Here is a 25,437-nt window from a genome sequence, read left to right as displayed (position 1 = left end):
AGCCCTGGAGTCAGGAAGATTTGAGTTCAAATATGGCCTCAGACACTTAACACAAAAACTAGCCATGTGACTTTGGACAAGTCACTTAACCCCAACTGCCCTCCAAAAAGCAAAAAAAGAAAAAAGATTATAGAACAGGAGTCTTTGGCTTTTTTTTGTCATGGAACCCTTTGGCAGTCACTCAGGTGGAACCTATGGACCTCTCCTCAGAATGATGTTTTAAAATGAATAAGATAAAATATATAGAATTGCAAAGAAAACCAATTCTACTGAAACTGTGTGTTATAAAAAAATTCACCCCAGTTTAAGAAACCCTGATTCAGATAATTTCTTTTTACATTTCTTTAGGTCTCAAATAGTAACTGACAAGTAAGCATTTTATATTAACAAAAAGACCATCATATTTAAGGTTTTCACTTTGCAATTTATCCAGTTCATTTTTAACTTTCTCAATATTGAATTAGTCTATAGTTTTATAAGAAGTACTTTAAAATGTAATCCAAAGATCAGATTCTTTACCAACTCAGGAAGAGAGGAGGGTAAAGGGAGGGACAGAATTTGGAAATTAAAAGTAAAAAAAAAATAATTTAACTTGTTTTTACTTATAATTGAAGAAAAAATATTTTTAAAATGTAATTTGATGGTTTTAAAAATAAAACCTAAGATGAAAATCCCACAACTACTATCCTAGAAAATAAACAATCTCTTCAAACATTTTAAGATAAAACATGGAATTAAAGTACTGTGTTCAATTTGGGGGAGGGGGATTAGGATCTGAAAAGTTGGAACAAAATTAGGTACAAAAATGATCAGTACTAGAAAATATCTTTAATATACTTCTGAGCAAATTTTTAACTACAGAGAAGTCTTGTCTTTTAATCCCAGTATAGAGTAAAGCCTTGACCTTAACATAATAGTATGCTTCTGTTTTGTAAAATTCCAAAGAATGCTGCAATTCTGTAAAATGGCAGTATGTTTAATTTGTTTCTTATGTCTTTTTGGATCCATGTACATAGAATAAAGCAAATTATCTTTCAAAATTTCTTTGTTAAAAGTAGGTAATTTTTGAGAAATACAGTTGCTGCACTGATAATTTTTTGGGGGGAGGAGGGTAAGGCTAGGTAATTGGGGTTAAGTGACTTGCCCAAGGTTACACAGTATGAAAAGTGTCTGAAGCTGCATTTGAACTCAGGGCCGGTGCTCTATTCACTGCACCACCTAGCTGCCCTGCCCCTTTTTTTTTGCACTGTTAATTTTGCGGCAACCATTAGGTCAAAAGTTTATTTACTATCCCCACACCTGGCCCACAGCCATGACCCTAAATTCAAGCTCTTCCTGGTCCTGTGAGCCTATCACATGCCTAATTAATGCAAGTGAAGGAATCAACAGCAATACCCAAAAGCCCCTCTTCTGCATCCCTACAAGAACCTTCTCCTGACCCTCCTTGGAGGGCCCTGACCCTAGTTAACCTAGGCAGTTATATGCCTCCCTACCCTCATGAACTCTAATTCCTCAAGGGCAGCACTGGGTTTGGTTCATTAGCTGAACTCAAGGATATGCACAGACCACCCAGATATATGGGCAACAAAATACCTAGCCAAGAACCTGCTACTTCCTGTTTAGCAGTTGTGGGCCAGAGAGGTCTCACAGGACAGTCACCTCATCCCCCCAGCCCAGAGCCACAGTGCTTCCCTGCTCAGTCCCTTCCCATTTGGTTACATTACTGTCATACTGGATCCTCCCTTTTACAACAGAAGAAACTGAGGCAGGCCACTGCAATGGCCTGCCAGGGGTCACTCAGCTAGCAAAAGTCTGAGGATGGATTTTAGCCCAGGTCTTCCAGACTCTAAGATAGGCTGCCTTCGAACCTCTGGGTGATAAATGAAGCTCAGTCTTTGCCCTCAAAGAATTACATAGAGGCAACCATGATAGGTCTCCCTAAAGGGAGATGATCAGCTGCTTTAGTAGTGAAGGTGGTCAAAGGAGGCCTGAGCTTCAAAGGAAGGAAGCTGTGGCTGAGATGCTGCGCTTAGAGCCTGAGTACACCCAAGTAAACCTGGAATACCTTTTCCTTATCTCTAAAATGAGGTTAGAATTATAGTACTTAGAGTCAAGCTGCAGCCCAACAAGGCTACAGTGTTTAGAGCAGCCCAGCCAACTCAAGGATATGCACAGACCACATAGATATATGGGCAACAAAGTCATGGAACTTATGGGCAGACCACTTATGTCAGCTATACACAGGTCCAGACAACATATGGGCAACATACGGGCAGACTGTATTGTAACCTCTTTTGGACGGACTCCAATATTGGTTACGTTGTACCTCAGGCTTCTAGTCAATCTGTCCAAGGATATGGATACCACCACTGCTACAATTACAACCATACAGGCACCATAAGTAACAAGTCTACATGTGGAACCCAGCCAGCTTCACAGGCAGCAGCTGCTACACCTGTAAAACCCCAGGATGGTAGCAAGGCTGCTAATAAGACTAGTCAGCCTCAATCTAATAGAGCAGGCCAGCCTAGGATAGACAGAGCAACTACAGTTATCCACAGGTACCCAACAGTTAACCCATAAAGGCAAACACTACACCTCCATCCTATGCTCCAGCAAAATAAGTGGATGAGAACAATTTGTTCCAATGGCCATGAAGGCAGTTAAAGCAGGTTCTGTGGAACACTTGTAACTTGGTCAGATATTGAAGACACCAAGGTCTACTGCATCCTGAGCCATTATCACCAGTCATCTTGACTTTTGTCCTGCCACTGGACTTTAATGACACTAGGAGAGTGAGGCTGGTGACTTAAGGAAACCACCTCACTTAAATCTCATTCACAAGCAAGTTGAGATACCACCCCATGCTGTCATTGGTGCTCTTAAAAAATGAAGGCTCAACAACAATAACAATCCTCCAACCAACTATTCTTCTACCCATATGAGTAGTTACGATCAAGTACCCAACTGAATGCCTAGGGACACAGCAGAGTTGCTATGGTCAATAGAGCAGCTATGGATATAAGCCCTTCACTAGCTATCCCCCCCAAAATGGATCCTACAGGTAGACTCCAGATCAACATAGCCAAAAGAGCAGCATTATGGGCAAAAGAGTGCATTCTGGCAGGACTATCCAAGTGGCAAGGGTATATATGGGTAGGAGTTGGGACCAGGAAAAAAAACAAAGCATGATTGGCCCTGATAACCAGGGCAAGGGGAATCTTGGATGAATGTGCAGAGGTGGGAGGGAGTAAGGAGGCTTTGGTGGAGGAAGAGGAGAAGGACTTGGAGGTCCTGTTGGACTTCTCATGGAACAAATAGGAGGGCATGGAGGACTTGAAAAAAAGGAAAAAGGCAAACATTGTTGGGAGCACAGAGACTGATAAAAACCCCCAGAGAAAATGTATTCCTTATTTATAATGCTGGCCACAACATTATGATTATTCCTTGTCTATTCTTTAGTATTTTTCATCACTTGTGGAGAAACATTAAAACAACTTAAATGGTTTCAAAAAAAAGTATATTTACTAAATAAACCTGGTCATGTACTGAAACAGTTTTCCTATTTGTACATTCAAGATAACTACAATGGTTTTTCATATATAAAAATCATTTTAACACAGTAACCATAATTCTGAACTGTTTACTTAAAATTTGAATATAATACATGAGAGGCCTGATTTTAAAAAATTTACATTACTAAGCATTGTTATAAAGATTTAATTAAATAACATCAAAGTACTATTTTGATTCATTTTGGGTTTTGACTTTTAAGGCTCCTAATTTCATTCAGATCTATCTAAGCTGTTAGAAATGTGAAAGATAAGTACAGCAGGGTTGGATTTCATTTAAAAAATTTGGATGGGGGTGGCTAGGTGGCACAGTGAGTAGAGCACTGACCCTGGAGTCAGGAGGACCTGAGTTCAAATCCGGCCTCAGACACTTAACACAAAAACTAGCTGTGTGACCTTGGGCAAGTCACTTAACCCCAACTGCCCTCCAAAAAGGAAAAGAAAAACAAATTTAGATGGACTTCTTTATACATATATAAAGGCATATACATTGTAAATATTGATATGTGTGTTATATGTTTCTTTGTATACTTGTCTCTGTTCTATACCTGGTGGCTATAGCTGCTAACAATTTAGCCACTGTTTTGTTTGTAATTAATTTAGGAGACAAGTGGAACTGCTGTGAGAAGGTACCTGCATTTTCAAACTCCTGACTAAATATTTTTAGAATTAAGAGTCTTCAAAGTTACTGAATTTTTCTTATAGAATGTCCTTCCGAGATTTTTCCTTTTAGTACAAATACATAATTATATACATCTTGGGAGGAACAACAACAAAAAAAGCATCCCCAGTTTCTTCAACTAATCCTCATATATTCTCTAAAGCAAAGTAAATGATCCCAATGCACTAGGGTCCTAGAAAAAAATATTACAACTTCTGTTTTTAATCTAAAAAAGAGAAAAAGTACTAATATTTAAAATATAAGATTAACAGTAGCAGCTAAAATCAATTATGTGAGATAAAGAGTGAGTTCTACATCACTGAGAAACAAGAGTCCTCATTCTTTTATTTGTCTTTAGCTTCCTGAGATGTATTACAGTTTATGTGTGCCTACCTAAATGGATTTGCAAGTATTACCTAGTTTTAACTAAACTAATCCTAACAAAATGGACAAGTAGTCTAAAAAGATTTCTACAAAGATAAAATTCTTAGGAAGAACAAATGAACAGCAAAAAAAAAAAAACCCTAAAATACTTCTACTCCTACTATGAGTAATTCATCAGTCACATTAGAAGGTAAAATAGTGATGACCCAATCAGATCCAGTAAGATTAGGCAAAAACTGAAATGATAACATTTGAAATATAGATTTGCATCCACTCACCCAGTATACGTTGTGCTTTGAGAGATTAGATAATGCACTGACCTAGCATATATTGTGCCTTGAGACATCAAATAATAAATACATTTCACATTATGCTTTAAGGTTTGCAAAGTACTTTTACATATATTTTTATTTGATCTAATTTGAGCTAATGATAGCATAAAAACACCAACCAGTTTATTTCTGAAAAGAAAAAAAAGTATTACTTAAAAACTGAAATCTGCACACTTCATCTCTGTAATAGAATTTTCTAACCTGTTTAAAAATCTTCTAAATGAAGTTTCACTGAGTTTGGAAGTAATTTGCTAAAAATCCAACTGTTTCCTATTAGTTTGCAAGAATAGACTAAAATAAAATGGAAATTTACTAGCTAGACAAAGTTCAACAATAATCTGTATAGATTATACAAATTTATAACAGGTAGACTAGATTTAAAATTAGTATCATGATTTAGTAAGTATATCTGATATACTTATCCATTCTCCTATTTGGTCTGAGAATCTTAAGAATCTTTTTCATCTATGATACTCATTAATACTAAGTAGGAAATAAATTGAACTTTGAACCACTTTCAAATCAGTGTACCAAAAGTGATAAAGCAATATTTTAAAAAATAAAAAGTATATTCAATCATACTGCTCACACTAAAATACTGACAATAACAAAAATATTTTTGTATCATTAGAACGATACTAAACATTCATGATCTTCAAAAAATGAAAAGCTTTTTAATATACATAGACTTTAGAAGAAGAAATTAAACCCATGTAAGAACAAGATGAGGTAAACATCATCCTTGTTATCCTATGTGTTACTGAATTATTCCTGATAATATTCACAGTGAATCTACAAAAAGTAAGTTTATATCCCAATACTCATTCAATTGCAAAAAGTATCTGTTTCATCTACCTGCACAATGTCTATCAACCATTAGATATAAAAGAATATCAGGATAGCAACTTTTACTCGGACAGCTTGCCTGAACCTATCAAAAAAGGACAAGAAGAACAACATAACAGTAATGACAGACAGGGAGAAGAGCAATATGAGGGTTATCTGAAATTGCACTATAACAGGGATTTTAAATCTTTTTACCTTTGTTCCTTTACTGCTATGGCAGTTTGGTAAAGCCACATTTCTTAGAAAAAATGTTTTTAAATGTAAAAATGAAATACAAAGGATTACAAAGGAAACTGATTATACTGAAATACAATTATCAAAATATTAAAAAAAAACAAGTTTCTGATCCTCAAGTTAAACCCTATAATAAAAAGAAGATAGGCTAGGGTGGGAAGAAAAACTCAAGTGTGTTAGAGGCCATACTAGGTACAACAGTGACAGGAGAAATGTGTAAGAGCAAAACCCATGAATGGAAAAACTAAATTCTAGAATATTCTTTAAGGTAAGAAAAAAGATAAGAATATTTTTTAAAGGACTACTAGAAACAAGATATTCCAAATGAATATATTTAAACTAAAAGAATGAAAAGATAGAGGATTTGGCATACTTTTATTTGGGCTGGAAAATGGAGGATTTTTTTTTAATCCCCAACATAAAGAGAAAGAATATAAATAAAAGTAATTTCAAGGAGTATGGGACAGGACAAGGCAATAGGGCAGAGGGGTGGCAATAGGGGTGAGCAGAATTTCTGAGAGATTCATGTTAAGAAACCCAACCACATGGACAAAATTCTGATTTTAAAGTGGCATAAAGGGAACAGGAAAATAATACTATAAAACAATTTAAATTAAAAAAAAACAACAAAATTCTGTCCACTAATTCTGAGTAGTATAGGATAGGGGCAATCATTTCACTCTTTATCATAATTCTAAAGGGGTTGGTACAAAGACCCAAAGGGCTGAAGGCAATGACAGCCAAGAAGGTCAGTTATCAAGGAAGCCTCTCTAATCTCAATCACTGTCAGCAAACAGAACTAGGGTCAGAGTGTTGGTAAGAGAGGTACCTCTTATCTGCTCAAAAATAATGGTTTCTACCACTCTGGTGATATTGCATATTGCTGCGGATTTTAAAGACAGAATGAAGAATAGAATGAGATGAGGGCCCCCTATTTCTTTAAGGGACTTAAACTTGTTCTGAGGCAAAAATGGGCAGAATAGACTTAGCGAGAAGGGCCATCTGATCCTTTGAGAACAATTACTGTAACTCTTATTACCAGTACCATCACCACTACCCCAACATTTATATAGCATTTTAACACTAGAAGAAAAGGAATTTAAGAATATCTTGAAGGACCAAGCTATATCAATTGATATATTTTTAACCATAAAGAAAATAGAGATAGTAGGATGAAAATGTTTATTTCAAAATAAAAATTTTTATGTCAGTTGACATGTCTGGATCTTCTAGTGTTAAGGTTTGCAAGAACTCATATACATTATCTTATCTGATCTTCACAATAATACTATGAAATAAAAACTACTACCCCTATTTTATAGATGAAGAAATTTATACTCAGAGAGGTTAAGTGACTTACCCATGGTCACACAGTAAGTACTGGAGGTAGAATTCAAACCCAGGTCTCTCCTGACTCCAAATCCAGTGCTCTTTCCACTATACCACGCTGCCTCTCTAAAGAAGAGATGTAGAGAGGATTTAAAGTGTGGAGGAGAGGAGGTAAGGAAGCTTTATAACAGACAACTATAATTGTGTTAGTAAGGCAAGAGGCAAGGTCAAAAGCAAAGGAGAGTTAAAGGACAACATTACTACCAAATGAGAACACTGGCAAGGAAGCACCTTCTAAGAGTAAGAAATGTACAAAAGTGTATATATTAATTCTTATTATTTCTTAAAGAAATCTAACCAATGCAAAACAGAACAGTCAGCAAGATGAAAGAGCTTCCAAACTTCCTGAGTCAGCTGGCCCTTCACCTTCTTGTCAAGTGAAACACTGGTTTGGAATACAAGTTCACTTGTAAAACATGAGAGAAGCTTATATTTTGACTTAAAGAGCATTTCCTCTATTAGAAACAACATAACCGAATGAAGTTATATTACCTATGTGATCCCTGATTGATATTTTTTGTTAGTGACCCTCAACAGAAAAATGGTATCCCATTCCTACTTTACATAATTCCATTTCAGAAATTAAACTAAATGCTAATAAAGCTAAATACATTAAAACATCTGCCTTGGAAAAACCAATTAGCATGGGACGTCTATATAGCCCCCCCAAAAGCTCTATTTACTTTTGCAGCAACAAGTTAACTGAGATGTTACCAAAAATATACAACAGAATCCAAGTTGTGAGGAAAAAAACATAAATTACATTTAAATAGAAAATACTTAACTATATGTAGCAGAATGTATCTTTTAAATTGATAGCTATTTTCTGATTGAGAAACTACCATAGTGGACTCACTCCTTGTGAAGATAGCTCATTTAAAGTGGTCAGAAACCCACAGAGTATGGGAACTGGAAGCTAGTAAGAACAAGAACAACCTGTCCAAGACAGTCCAGGACTATGGGCTCCAAATGCCCTAGCATTCTGTTCTGAGATGTCATAGAAAGAACTAAAGATCCAGTACTTTGAACCTGAAAGATCTCGGAGGACCAACCCTAAGAAGTGGAGGTTAGCACAGAGGGATCCAGACTGAGATTAAGTAGGGTCCAACCACGCTGTTCAAAAACATATCAGGAGGTGAAGCCTGGCTCTGGCATAAAGCCCCAATTACCCCAACTAAGGCTGGAAAGAGGAGAAAACCAAATAATTATAACAGATGTAGAGATACCCCAAAATTCAACCAGAAGGAATAACTCTATAAGCAGAGAGACTCAGAGGAAAAAAATGGCTTTTGCACAAGGACTACATGAATATCTCAAAAAATGAAATAGGAAGTTTAAAAAATAGAATAAAAGTTGAGGAAATGAGAAGAAACTAAGAAGCTCAGAACGTAAAGTAGTAAACTTAAGTAACAGCTTCCCTAATAATCATAATGGACCAAACAGAAATTAATGACTCCATAAGAAAGCAAGAAACAATAGGGGGGGAAAAAGGAGAAAATGTAAGGTATCTAATAGAAAAAAACAAGTGACTTGGAAAATAAGTTGAAAAGGGATAGTTGGGAGTGGCTAGGTGGCACAGTGAATAGAGCACTGGCCCTGGAGTCAGGAGGACCTGAGTTCAAAGTAGGCCTCAGACATTTAACATTTATTAGCCATGTGACCTTGGGCAAGTCACTTAACCCCAACTGCCCTCCAAAAAAGAAAAAAAAAAGGGATAGCTGGTTGGACTACCTGAAAATCATGGTAATAAAGAGCCTGTAATGCATATTTCAAAAAATCAAAAATAAAAACTGAGTCTGTTAGAACCTGAGGGCAAAGTACCAATGGTAGGAAACCATCAATGACTTCCTGAAAGAAACCCCCCAGAAATTTCAGTCAAATTCCAGAATTCCCACATCAAAGAAAAAGTGCTACAAACACTCAGAGTTTGAATACCAAGAAATTATGGTCAGAATCTAATAAAAGTTGGTAGCTTCTATCATAACCAAGAAGAGATCTTAGAATGCAATATACCAAAAGGCAAAAGATAAAGCTACCATTTAACTAAATGTTTTTATGGTCACATGTTTTTAACTAAGCAAGCTTTAAAATGCTTCTCCTTTATGTGAAAAAAGATGGTAAATGTAATAGGAAAAGAAAGCCAGAAATTCTGAAAGAACTATAAAAAACCTTTAAAATATGAACACTGATGTATAAAGGGGCCTCTCTTGTAAAGTATTTCCATGTATTTTTGCAAAACAAGGAACAGATTTCCAGATAACCAGAACAACAAAGTGAAGGACTAGATACTTTCTGACCTTCATGCCCTCTCAGATCTCTCCAAACCAGGAATCATATGCAAGAGATAAAGCAATTCTGTATCTCAGATCTAAAACCCCAAGAAACCCAAGGAGGTAGAAACTCAAAGAATTAATCGATGTTATCGTTATTCAGTCATTTCAGTCATGTCCAGCTCTTCGTGACCCCTTTTTCTTGGCAAAGATACTAGAGTGGTTTGCCATTTCCTTCTCTAGCTCATTTTATGATGAGGAACTAAGCCAAACAAGGCTAAGTGACTTATTCAGGGTTACACAGCTAGTAAGTGTCTGAGTTCAGGTTTAAACTCAGGAAGATGGGTCTTCCTGACTTCAGGCCCAGTACTCTATCTATTGTACCATGTAGCTGTCCCTATTAAACAAGAGTAGAGAAAGTTAATCCCTAACTTGCTAACTCAACATCTCCTCCTCCCCACCCCAGAAACCATGTTCTAACAGGGCTGCATAAACAGACATAAGAAATTGCAACAGAACTCAACTCTGCCTAGAACCGAACTCTTTCACAGATAGTCAAAAGCAAGAAGTTACTCTTCCTGGGAGATCAGTGTGGCAATGCTAGGTGCTGTAACAATGCTCATTCAGAGAATTGAGGAACATGCTAGCATGTGTGTATGAATGATTAAATGAGGCCTGAAAAAACTCTGTCCCCAGAGAAGTTACCTGGGCAGAGACTTAAGTTAGTAAAAAGTGAATTCCCCTGGGTGGGAGGAGGCTTGAGGAATTATAAGGTCCAATCCCTGGGGAAACTTCCATCAAAGGACAAGGAATCAGAAGTGAGCTAAAAAAAAAATACTGAAATGACCAGATATCAGGAGGAAGAAAATCCAGTTAAAAACCTTGAGCACAAGAAGATAAACCAACAGAGAAGATATTAATAACAGAAGGGAATATGGCTTCTAATCATCTAAGGAATATAAACGTGCATGAATAAATACTGCAATAAAAAGGAAAATGAATCAACACCTGATGAGCCAGAGGGCCTGGTAGATTCTCCCAAGGGAAAAGATGCATAGCAGGAAGCTCCTGAATGGCTTAATAGAGAAGAATTATGACAGCAGAACTTGTGGCCATCAAAACAGAAATAATCAGCAGAACAGAAAAATCTGAACCCATAATAGCAAATCTCACCAAAGAAACAAAAGAAAACAAATGATTGGGAATACATCATATGAATGACAATCTAAAAGAGGAGACACAGAACACAGCAATGTTAAAAGAAAATATGATCTCTTAACAAGTAAACTAAACTGATGTCAAAGACAATATGAAAAGTCCAGGATTATAGCTCTCCCAGAAGAACACAAGTTGAAAAAACCAAATATAATGCAAGAAACAATACAAGTGCCTAGAACTTCTGAACTTACCAACTGATAGCTCTATATAGTCTTCATGAAAAAACTTGGATCTTGAATACTCTAAGACACAGGAAAAACTCTTATACTGCATACTCTAAGACACATAGTAGTTAAATTTAACAGTTTCATTGACAAATGACAAATTCTACAAGTGACCAGAAGAAAGACCTTCAAAGATAAAGTAAAAGAAGTGTGAATAACACTTTCTAGTACTGGCTTCACTTTCACTGATTTCCCCTTGTCAGGGTGAGGGAGTCGGAATACTCCTTGTTCCCCATTACCACTTTGAGGTTTTTCTTGTATCACAATCAATCCTTTTTTTAAGTTCATGGAATTCACATCTACCACCCAGTCAAAGTCCTGATAACTATTATCTATAGACCTTTAGAACACTTCTCTTACTTGCCCACTGAGTTCATTATCTGTTTCATGGTCTTTCCTCCTAAACTCCTGCTCTCATACTAAAACACCCTAACCTCCCAGCTTCTCAAACTGTTCATTTCCCCTGACCTTACTTTTCCATCCTACCTTAATCCACACACAAAGACCATCCTGCCCTTGATCTTGCTATCATCTCAAAAATGTACTATCTCCATGTTCATGAACTCTGAAATTCTCTTATTTGATTACAAACTATTGGCTTTCCAACCCTTCCTCTGCCTTCCTATACCAAAATATTCTTTGTCCACACTGCAGACAATTCCTCAACCCCTCAGTTTTCTTTTAGGCCATAACCCCTAAACTAGCCACACTCTTCTTTGCCCATCTTGACTTAGTGAACCAATTCAACTCTACCTTGTCCCCTTCTTGAGTCCCTGGTTCCCTTATCCTCTTGTCAGCTGTACCCTTCCAAGCCTCAGCTTTGTATCACTCTCACTGTCTCCTGCCTTCATTGTATATACATACTCCTGAATGAATGTAGAAAAAATCATATAACTGTTCTGACTGCAATAAAGATTTATGTTACATAGCCTTAATTGGGCCCTCACGGCTGCTAAACAGTTGCTTTACACCTCCTTAATTAAATCATTATCACTCTTCCAAAATTTTTCATTCCTCCTCAGACCTCTCAAGATTCCCTTTCCACCCACTTTCTCTGCTGAGATCCTTGCCTCATTTTTTATAGAAAAAAATTGAGCCTAAGTAATCTAAGGTCACAAACATAAGTGAAAGAGCCGAAATTTGAACCCAAGTCTTTTGGTTCCAAATCCAGCATTCTCCAGTATACTATTCTAGTCTTAACCTGTAACTGTCAGAATCACTCAACTTATATGATTGGTCCCAGAGGCCTAGAGCTGATGACAGATGGACATCTATGCTCCTCTAGTACCCACACAATTTCTTTTTTTTTTTTTTGTCTTTTTGGAGGGGGGAAGGCAGGGCAAGTGGGGTTAAGTGGCTTGCCCAAGGTCACACAGCTAGTAAGGGTTAACTGTCTGAGGCCTCATTTGAACTCAGGTCCTCCTGACTCCAGGGCTGGTGCTCTATTTATTGTGCCACCTAGCTGCCCCAGTACCCACACAATGCAAGAGAAACAGAGAAAAGGGCTTAACTGGGTAGACCCCTTGAGGTGAACTGGAAGAAGAACAAAGTTAAGAAGGCATAGATAGGCTGTGATATGCAGGGCTGGAGAGAATACTGGCATCAACAGTACCACAGATCCATCAACAAATCTGCTATTCATATATGTATCACAGTCACCTATCTTAGACCTAATGCTGGTCAGCAAAAATCACAAGGGTATATAGATGAAGTAATCTAACACAAATATAATACTACCACATACTTATGGTGAACGAATAGTTTCATCTTCATATATGAAGAACAGTTCCCCTTTGAGGTTAAAAAACAAACCCTGTACTTTGTAAATTTTGTCTTCAAAGCACAACCCCTTTTCCCAACTTTTCTAAAAGTTAAAGAAACACATGACTGCCCACTAGTATAAGATCTTACACACTTGCCTAGCAGACTAAGACAACAAATACCAGTCAATAAACATTTATTAAACACCTATTTCCCAGACATTGTGCTAAATGTTGGGGATACAAAAAAAGCAAAAGATAGCCCCTGTCCTCAAGGCGTTTACAATTTAATGAGGGAGATAAATATATACATAAACAAGCCATATATAGAAAAAAAAACAGGAAATAATTAAGAGAAGGAAGGCACTTGAATTTAAATGAATTGGGAAAAGATTCTTGTAAAAGATGAGATTTTTGTTGAGACTTAAGGGAAGGCAGTACATAGAATTGAGGAAGAGCACTTTAGGCATGGTAGAAAGCCAGAAAAAATGACCAGAGCAGAGAATTGGAGCTTTGTTCACTGAACTGCAAGAAGGCTAGTGTCACTGGATTGAAGAGTGAGTAGTGGGGAATAAAGTATAAGAAGACTTGAAAACTAGGAAGGGCACATTGCCAAAATTGACCAAAATGACAAAAAAAAAACAAAAAACCCTAACAGTTAATGTTGGCAGGGGTGTGGGAAGATAGGCACATCTTCTGACTCCAGGGCTGGTGTCCTATACCTAGCCGCCTCTCAACTATCACTTCTATGTGGTTCCAATAATTGTACAATAATAAACAATAGCCCCAGCCTACTATTTCATATCCAGGATCACATTTCCAATTTCCAATAGTTAGTTTCATTTGGGTATACCAACTAGAACCCAAACCCAATATATACAAAACCAAACTCATGTTTTCTCTCCCTGATCTTTTGCTGACTTTATTATTTGTTATGACAGCATTCTTTTTCTAAGTACCCTGGCTTCAAACCTCAGAGTCCTTTGACCTATGGATAGACAGTAATCACCTCTAAATTCTGACAGTTTTATCTCCAAAACCTCTTTGACATCCATAGCCTTCTTTCCATTTCCACTGCCACCACCAGGAAACCAGCAGGAAGTGAGAGTAGTAAATCAGAAACTGGACTCATAGTTCAGTCTGGTTTCCAAATCAGACTCTGACATTTATTAGATATAATCATTGGCAAGTCATTTTACACCTTTCAGAGACTCAGTTACTTCAATTGTAAAAGAAAGATAATAGCTGCCCTGCCTACCTCTGTGGGTATTGTTAAAGACTTGTGCTTTGCAAACTTTACTTGAATATTTCAAGGATCTACCATGAGATAACTTTGTAAATTTGTCTTTAAAAGTTGCCTAAGCTAAAAAATTCATCTTGTACCAATCTGATAATGAACTTAAGTAGGACATGGTTCGATAATAGTACCAGCACTGTATTTATAAACCTTTAAATAACATTGTTGTTGTTCAGTTTGTGTTTGACTCTGTGTGACCAGTGGACTTCTATCCTTGGGTTTTCTTAGCAAAGATACTGAAGTAGTTTGCCATTTCCTTTTTCATTAAGTTATGTAAATGAGAGTAAATGCCATTTTTATTGTTGTGTTAAGTCCATCCTTACTATTCACTAGGATCATTACAATAAGGTCATAGATTCAGAGCTGGAAAGGAACATAGAGCACGTCTCCTGTCCCCCTCATTTTAACTGCTCTCCCAGATTACAATCTCTATCCCAAACCATACAGCCCACCACTCCAAAGACAATTTTTTTAAAAGCACAGATTCAGATCATGTTATTTCCCTAGTAAGCAAACAAGCAACAAACACTGATTGAATGCCTATCGTGTCCTAAGTACTACTCTAAGGGTTGGGGATGCAAAGAAGGGAAAAAAAACAACAATTAATCCCCAATCTCCAGGAGCTCACAGTCTAATGGGGGAGACAATATACAAACATATAAACTGGGGATAAATCTCAGTTAGATGGCACTAAAATTAAAGAGGACTGGGAAATGTTTACTGCAGATGGTGGGCCTTCAGCTGAGATATGAAGGAACTGAAGAAAGGCAGAAGGTGGAGATGAGGAAGAAGAGAGTTCCAGGCATGAGAGAGTTAGACAGTGAAAAGGTTCAGACTCAGGAAATGGAGGGTCATATGTGAGGAACAGTAAGGAAACGATTGTCACCTGGTTGCAAAGTACATGGAGTAGAGTAAAATCAGAAGACTGAAACATAGAGACCAAGTTATAAAAGGCTTTAAAAGCCAACTGAGGACTTTATATTTAATTCTGAAAGTAATAGAGAACCACTAGAGTTTACTGTTTAAAAAACAAAACAAAACATTCAGTGGCTCCTCACTGCCTATTATAGTCTAAAACCTAGCATTCAGGGTTCTCCATACTCATCTAAAACCACCTTTTCAATCTCATTTCCCTTTTCTGGCCTATACCTAGTGGCCTCAAAAAACCATCCACTTTCCCACTTCCAATGCTTTGTTATCTCCACCTAAAATGCCCTTCCCCCATTAACCAACCAAATAGGTCTCCAGTTTTTCCGCTTGCATATCTCCCTTTGTCAGCCTCCACATGGTTACTCAAGGTGTACCTATAGCCTGGAATTTCCTTCCTAATATCTCAGCCTTCTTAAATTCTCACCATAATTATAACTCACAAATACATAGTACTCTATATTCATCATCTTATTTGATTCTTACAACTCTGTGAGGTAAGCAGGGTAATTATTACCCTCATTTTACATAGGTGATTCCCAAGGTCCCATAACTAAGAAATAGAAGCCCAGAAATTCAAACTTAGGTCTTCTAACTCCAAGTCCAATATGCTCCTTTTTACAAGTTGTCAAAGATCTTTCCCTCAGAATTTCTTTTTTTTCTTTTGAGGGGTTAGGAGACTATGGAACAAATGACAGAGATTACCTCTAACACACAGATTTATCACTTTGTATTATAGTTATGTTTGTGCTATATTCCCCTATTAGAGTATGTAAGTTCCAGGAAGACTACCTTATCTAAACTTTGTATTTCCCTTAACAGTGCTCTACATACTAAACCTTAACAAATGCTTGAGTTGAACCCTAGAATATAATCCCATCACTCAAGGCCCAGTTAAATGCTATTTTTTCCACGAAGTCTTTCTTAATCACAACACATTTATGGGATATTTCTTTTGCAGAACCCCAAAAGCACTTTCTTGAGGGTATCTCATAGTATTTATACATTCTACCTTTTACAAAAGCTATTTGTATACACCTTAATGGTACAGTTTAGAAAAAATTTAACTTGGAATCAGAAAACCTGTGTTCCAGTCTGTATCATCTATTCATCTACTTCACTGATGTGAGAATCAAATTAAATAATGTATCCTTACTAAATCAATATACAAGCATGTTAGCTATTATCCTCTCCCCTCTACATTATAAGGATATTTTACATAGTAGCTATTTAATAACAAATATATTTGAGGGGTAAATATCTGAAAGCAGAAACTGTGTCATATCCCTGCATTCCCAACAATGCTCAACATTTCCTTTTTAACATCTCTTAGACTAAGAATAGTTTTCTTGCACTCTCTCCAAACTAACCCCAATCAACTTTGTCGTTTCCATAATGATGCTTTAAGGTTATTGGGACAGAGGCAAAATGTGATCAAATAAGAAGGATGAAGTGATGAAAACATCTTTTTTTGATTTCCCTTCAAAATATTTAAATATAGTCAACTTATAAATTCAAATGATTAACATACTGAGTTAGTCTCAAGTTATACAATGGCACTACTGGTAAATTGAATGAAGATGTTATGTTCTCTAAGGGAGTAATATTAGTTGTAAAAGTACAGTTGTGAAGTATCAAGTCCCTGAACTGGAAGTTGTACAACATGCATATCTGAAGATTCCTTCAGGGTCAAATAATTTTGAAAATGTGGCAACAAGTAATATTCTCAATGAGATTTTTAGTAACGTTTGCCTACCCTACTAAAAGGGAATTGTACTTACCACCTCCATTCCCTCACATTTCTCTCACTTCTTACTCCTTTACAATCTGATTTCTGACCCCTAATTCAAATTAAATTGTGTATTCCAAGTTTGCCAACAATCTCATAACTGTTAAGTACACCAGACTGGTCTTTCCTCAGTCCTCATTCGACTTGACCTCTCTACAAGTTTTGACCCTATTAACCTCCTCTTCTTCCTGGATACTCTCTCCTAAGACACTGCTCTCTCAATTTTCCTTCTACTTTTCACATTCTCAAGTCTCCTTTCTAAGACCATTATCATTCTTTTTCAATCACATGTATAGAATTCTGTCCTAGACTCTCCCTTTCCTTCTTCACTCTCAACTCCAAAATCTCATCAGTTTTTCTATCTATTCAATCATCTCTTTGCTACCACAGATGGCTCCCATATCTATATATTCAACCCCATTCTAAGATAGGGATATTTGTATCACCTACTTCATGGATCTGCTATTAGTACCAGTTATATCAGCTAAAACTGATGGATGTTGACAGAAGACTGTAATGGGAATGTAAATTTTTAAGATCTTCCCTGCCTCTAGGCTAAAGTGCACCAGGAGCCTCAGGTAGGAGGCTTGTTTTTCAGTAGATACTTTTTGATTGGCCAGTGGGTCAATAAGGTTGTTACATTCTCTGAGCCAGGAGAAGGCTATATAAGCCCTAATGTGTAGCTTTGTTTTGGGGCTCACTTTGAGAAGTGTTCTGTGAATTGGGAAAAAGGATTCTGGGAAGCCGTCGTTGAGAGCCCCCCGGCTTTGAAAAACACAGATCTTGAAACCCAGATGTTGATTTGGTATGGATGTAATGGTTGGACAGTTTGGAAACTGTCTACTTGATCTGTTTCTCTGTCTTGATAATTCTGTGAGTATACTCTGAAGTTCGGGGTGCTGACCTTTTCCCCCTGAACTAGGTAAACGATATATGTTTGACTGATTAAAGTAAGCTTATTAACCCATTTTGAGTTGCTTTCCTTCATCAAAGCAGATGTAAGAACCTGTATGGGCAGCCACCCTGGGGACGCTGGGGTGCTTGCCACTACAAAGACCTAGTTTCAAATTTTGTCTTAGACAGTTACTAGTTATGTGACCCTGGGGAAATCAGTTAATCTCTCTGAATCTTAGTTTCCTCATTTGTAAAATGGAGATAACAGTACCTATCTCACAGGGTGGTTATAAGGTTCATTAAAGCTCTACATTATAATTATGTGACCTGTTATTATAAGAGACACTCAATAAATGTTTATTAAATGAATCCATGCATGCATACAGGTATGCAAAAATTTTAAATAAAACCAATAGCTTAGGATTTGAATTTTGAATGCAAAATCACTGAAGACTTGATCACCCAAGGAACATTTAGAAACTGACAGATCAAGATAATTTAATTGCCAAGTCTTATGTCTTCTACAATTCCTGCATTGCACACCTTCTCTCTTAAATGAGCAGTATTCTAGGCCCTCAACTCTGGCCCAGACAACTGCAGTAACCCCCAACTAGTCTTTCTGCCTCAGTCTCTCCTGTCTTCAAGATCTAAATGCAAAGTGAAGTGATATGAAACAGGAGAACAATTTATACAATAACAACATTTCAAAGAAATGCAACTTTGAAAAACTCTAGAACTCTGATCACTGAGATAATGAACTATGATTCCTGAGGACATAAACATGTTACCCATCTCCCAACAGAGAAGTAATGACCAATATAGGAATTGTTTTGCTGGACCATACAAGGACTTTTTTTAAAGAGAAAGTAGAAAGAGAAAGAGAAAGACAAGGTAGGCTACAGGGCTTACAGGACCCCCTACAAAAAAAAAGTAGAAAGAAAATGAAAAAGAGGGTCACTGGAGACTTTTTAATGCACAAAAAGAAAAAAGGGGAGGGCAGAAAGAATCACAGACAAGCAGTACAGCTTTGAAAATTACATGTTGAATTGATAATATATTAAAAGTGATTCACAGTTTCACATTCAATTATCTTCTGTTCTATGTGCATGGAAATGTCCATTTCATTTGGTGTTTGTTAAGTTCAGAATAAAACAAAAGAATTTCTGCCCTTTCCAATCTATCCTCCACACAGTGCCAAGTGAACCAACAGCACAGGCCTGAACACATTACTCCCCCAGTTTACAAAAATAAACCAAACAATTCTAGTGGTTACTACTGCTTCTATAATCAAGTACAAACTCCTGTTTGGCAGTTAAAGCTGTTCACAATGTTGTTCTAGTCTAACCCAGCATTATTACACATTATTCCCTTTCATGCACTCTACACATGATACTTCATCTTCCATCTCTGGCTCTGCACTGAATTCTCCATGTATGAAATGCAGTCCTTCTTCTTGGAATCCTGGGTTTCTAACAAAGTTCAGTTCAATTGCCATTTTCAATATGACCTAGTCCCTCCCCTTCCTACTAGTGCCTGCCCCTTCATTATCTTGTATTTATTTTCTATATTCTTATATATTTACACATTGTTTAATATAAAGAAATGTAAGCTCTCTAAAAACTATGCTGTCCGAGTCCACTTCAAATTTATGTTACCTAATCTCAAGAGACTTTACTTTATTAAAGGCAATCCTTTTACACCTCCCTAATTGACTCATTATCCCACTCAATACGGCAGCTTTTCCAAACCTTTACATCTCTCCTCTAACTTCCCATAGCTCACCAGCCCTCCACCCTTTCAGCAGAAAACGTTGCCTCATATTTCACTGAAAAAAACTGAGGCCATTTATGGAAAGCTCTCTCTTCCCCTCTTCTCATTTCATGTCATTAAGATGCCTTCTACCACTTTCTCTTCACTCCAGTCTCACACAAAAAGCTGGTCTTTCTCTTTGCCAATGCAAACCTCTACATTCACAAATGACCTCATTCCTTCTTGTCTTCTTCAGCAGACTGCCTCCTCTATCACTCCCAAGCTCTCATTTATCTTCAGCCTGTCCCTCGACCAACTGGATGCTTTCCTACTAACTATAAACACACCCACATTACCCCATCCTCAAAACCAAAAAACCCCTTTCTTAATCTTTCTACACCTGATAACTCTCATCCTTTAGCTATCTCTTCTCCCTTTTGTGTCTGATTAGACTCATGGAAAAGACTGTCTACAATAGATACCTCCATTTCCTTTCCTTTCCCTCTCTTCTTAACTCTCTAAAGTCTGGCTTTCAACCTCAGCATTTAATAGAAAATGCTTTCTCCAGAGTGATCTCTTAAGTACCAAACCTAGTGGCTCTGTCTCAATCCTCATCCTTCTGAACCTTTCTGTGTCCTGATACTGTCAACTACTCATTTCCTAGATACTCTTTTCTCTTGATTCTCCTATCTGGCTGACTGCCCCTTCTTCAGTCTCCCTTGATAGATCTTCATCCACTTGGCACTCTGAGCTTCCCCCAAGGCTCTAAGCCCTCTTCTCTTCTCCCTTATATTTCACTTAGTGATCTAAGCTACCATGGATTCAATTATAAGCTCTATGTAAATGATTCTCAAACTTATTTATCCAGCTCTCACATCTATGCTTACTAGCATGCTTACATACAACTGTTTATTGAACATCTCAAATTCATGTCTTGTAAACATCTTAAGCTCAACAAATCCAAAACTGAACTTGTCTTTATTCCTAAACCTTTTCTTCTTCCTATTATTTTCCAAGGTACCATCATCAGGTCACAAGGTTTCCTAATGTCATCCTGAATCCCCCACACTCACCCATATCTAATTGATTGCAGAGTACTGTTTCTACCTTCATAACATCTCTCACATGGGCCCCCTGTTCTCCTCCTACACTACCACCATCCTGGTTCATGTTCTTATTACTTCATATACCTACTATTACAATACCCCGATGAATGAAAATTTACCTTCATTTGGAGAGGAGAAGAGAGAGGGGGACGGGAGACGGTGAAGGCAAACTGAGTTACCCTACTCACAGTTTGTGTTTGTCCTTTGTTTTTGAAGACGACCAGGGCATCGGGGAAATGATGACATGACTTGCAGTTGACTTTGATTTGAGTGAGGGAGGGCTATGCAAGGTCACCAGCCTCACTTTCTCCTACAGAGCCATTTGAATCCAGTGGCCAGATATTCACCAGGATGACTGGAGATGACCCAGGATGCAAAGGAAGACCCTGGCCCTTTTGGGCTAAGGCTTTTTCACATACTCACTTAAGAGTGAGGTAACACCCATTCAGTGAATGGGTCTCTTTAGGAAGTCAAAGTCAACTGCAAGTCATCATCATTTCCCTGATGCCATGGTCCTCTCCCAAAACAAAGGACAAATACAACCTGGGAGTTGACTGAGTTGCCTGAATGGGGACCCAGCAAGCTGGGTAACTCAACTCATTATCTCCCTCTCCCCCGTCCTCTCCTTCCAATTCTCCTCTCCAAATGAAGGTAAATTTTCATGGCCAAAAGTCGCCCACTTAACTTGGGGTTTACTGGCTAGATTTCTTCCTTTCTTTCTACCTTTCTTCCCTTCTTTCACAAAACTTTAAACCCAATTCACTCTATAGGACCACAACAGGTCCCGGTCCAAGCTCCACATAATGGTTGTATTTGGGGCCCTACAGGCTTAGAGTGAATGTCAACGGTAATAGTTTCTCTTTGGAACAGCAACCCTGAGGGTCTTCCCCTCCCAGCAGTATTTTTTCTCTTTTTTTCTAATTAAAGGGGCCATCCCTAGACTCACTTCTTAAAGGCCAATTCACTGAATAGGTGTTACCTCACTCTTAAGTGAGTATGTGAAAAGGCCTTAGCCTAAAGGGTCCAGGGTCTCCCACTGTATCCTGGCTCATCTCCAGTCATAGTGGAGATATCTGGCCACGGAATACAGATGGCTCTGGAGGAGAAAGTGAGCCTGGTGATCTTGCACAGCCCTTCCTCACTCAGATCAAAGTCAATTGCAAGTCATGTCATCATTTCTCCAATGCCATAATCCTCTTCAAAAGGCACAACCACAACAACCCTGCTGATTGCTCTCCTTGTTTCAAGGCTTTCCCCACTTCAATCTACCCTCCACTCAGCTGTCCTTCCTATACGTCATCACCCCCATTTAATTAACTCCAGTGGCTCCCTATCACCCTTAGAATCAAATACAAAATTCTTTTTGGCTTAGAAAGCCCTCTATAACCAAGCCCCTTCCTACCTTCCATTTTTTTTTATTCCTTACCTCCCCCCCCCCCCATACTCAGATCCAGTGACACTGACCTCCTTGGTCTTTTTTCCCCTTCTGAACTTGACACCCCATTTTTGGATTCCAAGTTTTTTCAGTGGCTGACTCCCACAACCTTAATGCTTCCTTCTCAACTACACCTCCTGGCTTCCTTCAAGTTATCAGCTAAAGCACCCACCGTCTTCTACAAGGGGACTTTAAGGATTACCTTTAATGCCAGTGCCTTCCCTATGTTAATAATCTCCAATTTACCTGCATCTATCCTGTTTGTACACAGTGGACTCCAAAGGAATCGTCTCTTGCCTTTCCTTTTATCCTCTGCATTAGCAAAGTGCCTGGCACATAGCGGGCGCAACACCCAGCACGAGGCTGGAACATGGCTGATCCTGAATAAATACTTGCTGATTGACTGATTTACTGTAACTCCAGATTATGGTTTTGGGGGACAGGTAAAATCTTTTTTTATATTCAGTCATATAAATACTAGATCATAATCATACTATTAATGTTGAAAATAAAGCAAAAAACTTTATGCATTATTTCACATTTCTTCCAAGAGCCACAAACTTAAAATTTTTTTTTAAATAACTGTATTTCAATATAATTGGTTTTCTGATTTAAGACAGTAGGTGGTGCAGGGGATAGGGCACTGTACTTGGAGTCAGGAAGTCCTGAATTTCAAGTGTGATCCTAGGCAAATCACTTCTTTCTGGCTCAGTTTCCTCAACTGTAAAATGAGAATAATAAAAGTACTTAACTCAGAGGGTTGTTCTGAAGATTAAATGTTAAACATTTAATTTATTAAATGATATGTTAAACATTTAATTTATTAAATGATAAACATTTAAAAAGCACTTAGTACCCAGTACATAGTTGGATCTTAATAAATGATTGTTCTCCCCACTGCCTAAAATGCTTGTTCCTCTTTCTTATATATATTTATTTTGTGCATTTAAAAATATTATTCTGAGAAGAGGTCCATAGGCTTTATTAGACTAACAAAGGAGTCCAATGAGCAGTCCTATCAGTTCACTATTAAGTTTAATTTTTAAAAATGTAACTAGCTAGGAATTATTATAAAGGTCATTTCTACCAAAATTAATTTGCTACTTAAAATCACCAAAATCAGGGGCGGCTGGGTGGCACAGTGAATAGAACACCGGCCCTGGACTCAAACACTTAACACAACAACTAGCCGTGTGACCTTGGGCAAGTCACTTAAAGCCAATTGCCCTACCTTCCCCCCTCCAAAAAGAAAAAAAAAATCACCAAAATCAAAGAAGGCCTTTTTGAAAGTCACTTTCTTTTGAATGTTTGATATACTGAGCTTCTGATTTAGTTTAAATAAACAGGGACTTAGTGAGACAATATGAACCTAAATTAATAGTTCCCAATGTATGCCATTTTTTTCAAGAAGCTATAGACTAATATAAACCTATATGTGCAGTATACACTAGATGCTTCAAGTTATAGCAGGCCAAATAATTTCTTTGTAACTATTCTTTTTCACAAATACTTCTGATGTACCTTATGTGGAAACAGAAATCACTTCACACTTTATTCATGTTTGCCTACACAACATAAAACATTTTAAAAGGAGAAATCAAAACCACATTACTAGAAGTAGAGAAGTAGAAACGCCAAAGCAACGGACAATGTTTCTTCGAAAATGAAGATAATCCAAAGCAAAGAGTGCTCCAATACCAAAGGGGTGATGGAAAGAATGATAGCAATGAAGGTTAAAAAAAAGTGATGGAGAGATGACAATGACGAAAAACTTGGAGGGGGAAGGGAAGAGGGAAGATTAAATTGTGGATGAGATGAAGAATAGTGACTGGAAAAAACTACAAGGTCATGGGGAATGGCAGGGTCACAGAACGGGGGGTGCGCTAGGGCAGCTGCGGGGCGAAGTCTACGGAGCAACACGAACATGCCACGGAAAAGGCTTTGCTCAGGCTGGCTGCTCCTGGGCGACAGAATTGTTAGGAGAGATTATTAAACCGGAGACTGGAGGAGAGGCAGTCAGAGGAGAGGTTAAAACTGGAGCGGAGAAGACGAGGCAAGAGAAGCCGGCAGGCAGCTGGGGACTGCGGGGGTCACGAAAACGCTCTCCCCGTTCCGGGACATGAACACGGGCCTCCGGCGGGTCTCACTCAGGACCAGACCCACGAACCCACCCAAGAAAGAGGACGAGCACCGCCCTCCCCTTCGCCCTGAGCCTGCCTTCCCGCCCCCTCCCAGCCTGGCGGGGAGGCGGGGGTGGGGGCACGAGGGCGGCCAGGGAAGGGGGAGGGCCCGAGCCCCGAATCCCAGCCCAGCCCGGGAAGGGACGCCGGCCCCGCCACCCGAGCCCCGCGATGCGCCGCGTTCTTACCGAGGCTCGCGGCCAGTCCGCCTCCCTCGCCTGCCTGCTCGCCTGCCTAGGAGGAGGAGGTGGTGGTGGTGGTGGTGGTGTTGGCGGCGGCGGCGGCGCCTCCTCTCCCTTCAGTAGCCGGCGGCGGGTCTCCTCACCCCTCTGAGCCGAGTATTGCCATCTCCCAGCGGCAGCCGCCCCGGCGTCGGCCCCCAAGCGGTGCAGGCCGCCTGCAGCCGCACGGACCCACGAGCAGGGGAGACCGCAGACTCCGGGGCCCCCTTCCCCCCCCCCCCCCAACCCTCAACCCCGAACCGCACACCGCCTGGGTCCAACCCCACACCTCCTTCCACGGGAACGAGCGCCGGCCGTCCCCTCGTTCGCGGCGCCGCGCCCCCGCCCCCCCCCTCCCCCGTCACTATGCCCGGGAGCACGCGCAGCGCCGCCACATCCACTCCCCCCTTCACTATACTCGGTAACGCGCTCAGAGGCTTCCCCCACTCCCCACAGACGCGCACGTTATTGCGGGAGCGCGCGCAGCACCGCCACTGCCACCGCGGAGAAATCCGCCTGACCCCGAAGCCGGTTCTCTGAGCATGCGCAAAAGCGACCACTGGGCACGGCTACGATTTAAAGCTTTAACTTGTCCAGGTCTCCCCAGCAGTCGGGAGGGTAGGAGGAAGTGGGGTAGGAATGGTAGTGAGAGGTGAGAAGGGCTCTGAACCTGAGAAGGGGCGGAGTTACTCCGGAGACTTGGGAAAGGGCGCTGGAGAAAGTCGTGGCTCTGACTTTCGAGTCCGTCAGCCAAAATGCTGGCTTGAGTTGGAGAAACCCGAGGCACAGCTTAGCTGCAGAAAAGGAAAATGTTCTTGGACGGAAACGAATGGGACGTGACACAAGGCCCTGGGAGAAGGACTGTGTCTGAAACCTCTTCTTATCATACCTTCCACCCATATCCCCTCAGGAGGAGCGCACCCTAGGAACTGAACCGGCCCAAGTCAAT

At 39.2% G+C, this 25,437-nt stretch overlaps 1 protein-coding gene and 1 pseudogene across 7 annotated transcripts in view; one reads left to right on the top strand and one right to left on the bottom strand.

The window, feature by feature from the left end:
- Positions 1–24,813, bottom strand: part of WWP1 (WW domain containing E3 ubiquitin protein ligase 1) — a 147,311-nt gene extending 122,498 nt beyond the window's left edge. For 3 of the 7 annotated variants that reach the window (XM_069103612.1, XM_069103610.1, XM_069103615.1), the window contains exons 1-2: positions 24,456–24,812; positions 7,390–7,484 (exon numbers count right to left, since the gene is read on the bottom strand). Coding sequence is in view for 1 of the 7 variants with exons in the window: in XM_069103616.1 (XP_068959717.1) it covers positions 7,390–7,393 (4 nt within the window). In the remaining 6 variants the exon portion in view is untranslated. Of the gene's footprint in view, positions 1–7,389; positions 7,485–22,736; positions 22,809–24,455 lie in introns of all 7 variants that reach the window. The other 4 variants (XM_069103611.1, XM_069103616.1, XM_069103614.1 and 1 more) reach the window with 4 other exon arrangements.
- On the top strand, positions 1,949–2,624 carry LOC138173470 (RNA-binding protein EWS-like; annotated as a pseudogene).
- Positions 24,814–25,437: the final 624 nt, after the last annotated feature.

Source organism: Petaurus breviceps, unplaced genomic scaffold, assembly GCF_028583685.1.
Source record: "Petaurus breviceps papuanus isolate PSGF00001 unplaced genomic scaffold, PetGlider_PUasm1.0 582, whole genome shotgun sequence".
Lineage (NCBI taxonomy): Eukaryota > Metazoa > Chordata > Mammalia > Diprotodontia > Petauridae > Petaurus > Petaurus breviceps.
The sequence above is the reverse complement of the archived record's forward strand: the minus strand, read 5'-3'. Positions and strand labels throughout refer to the sequence as shown.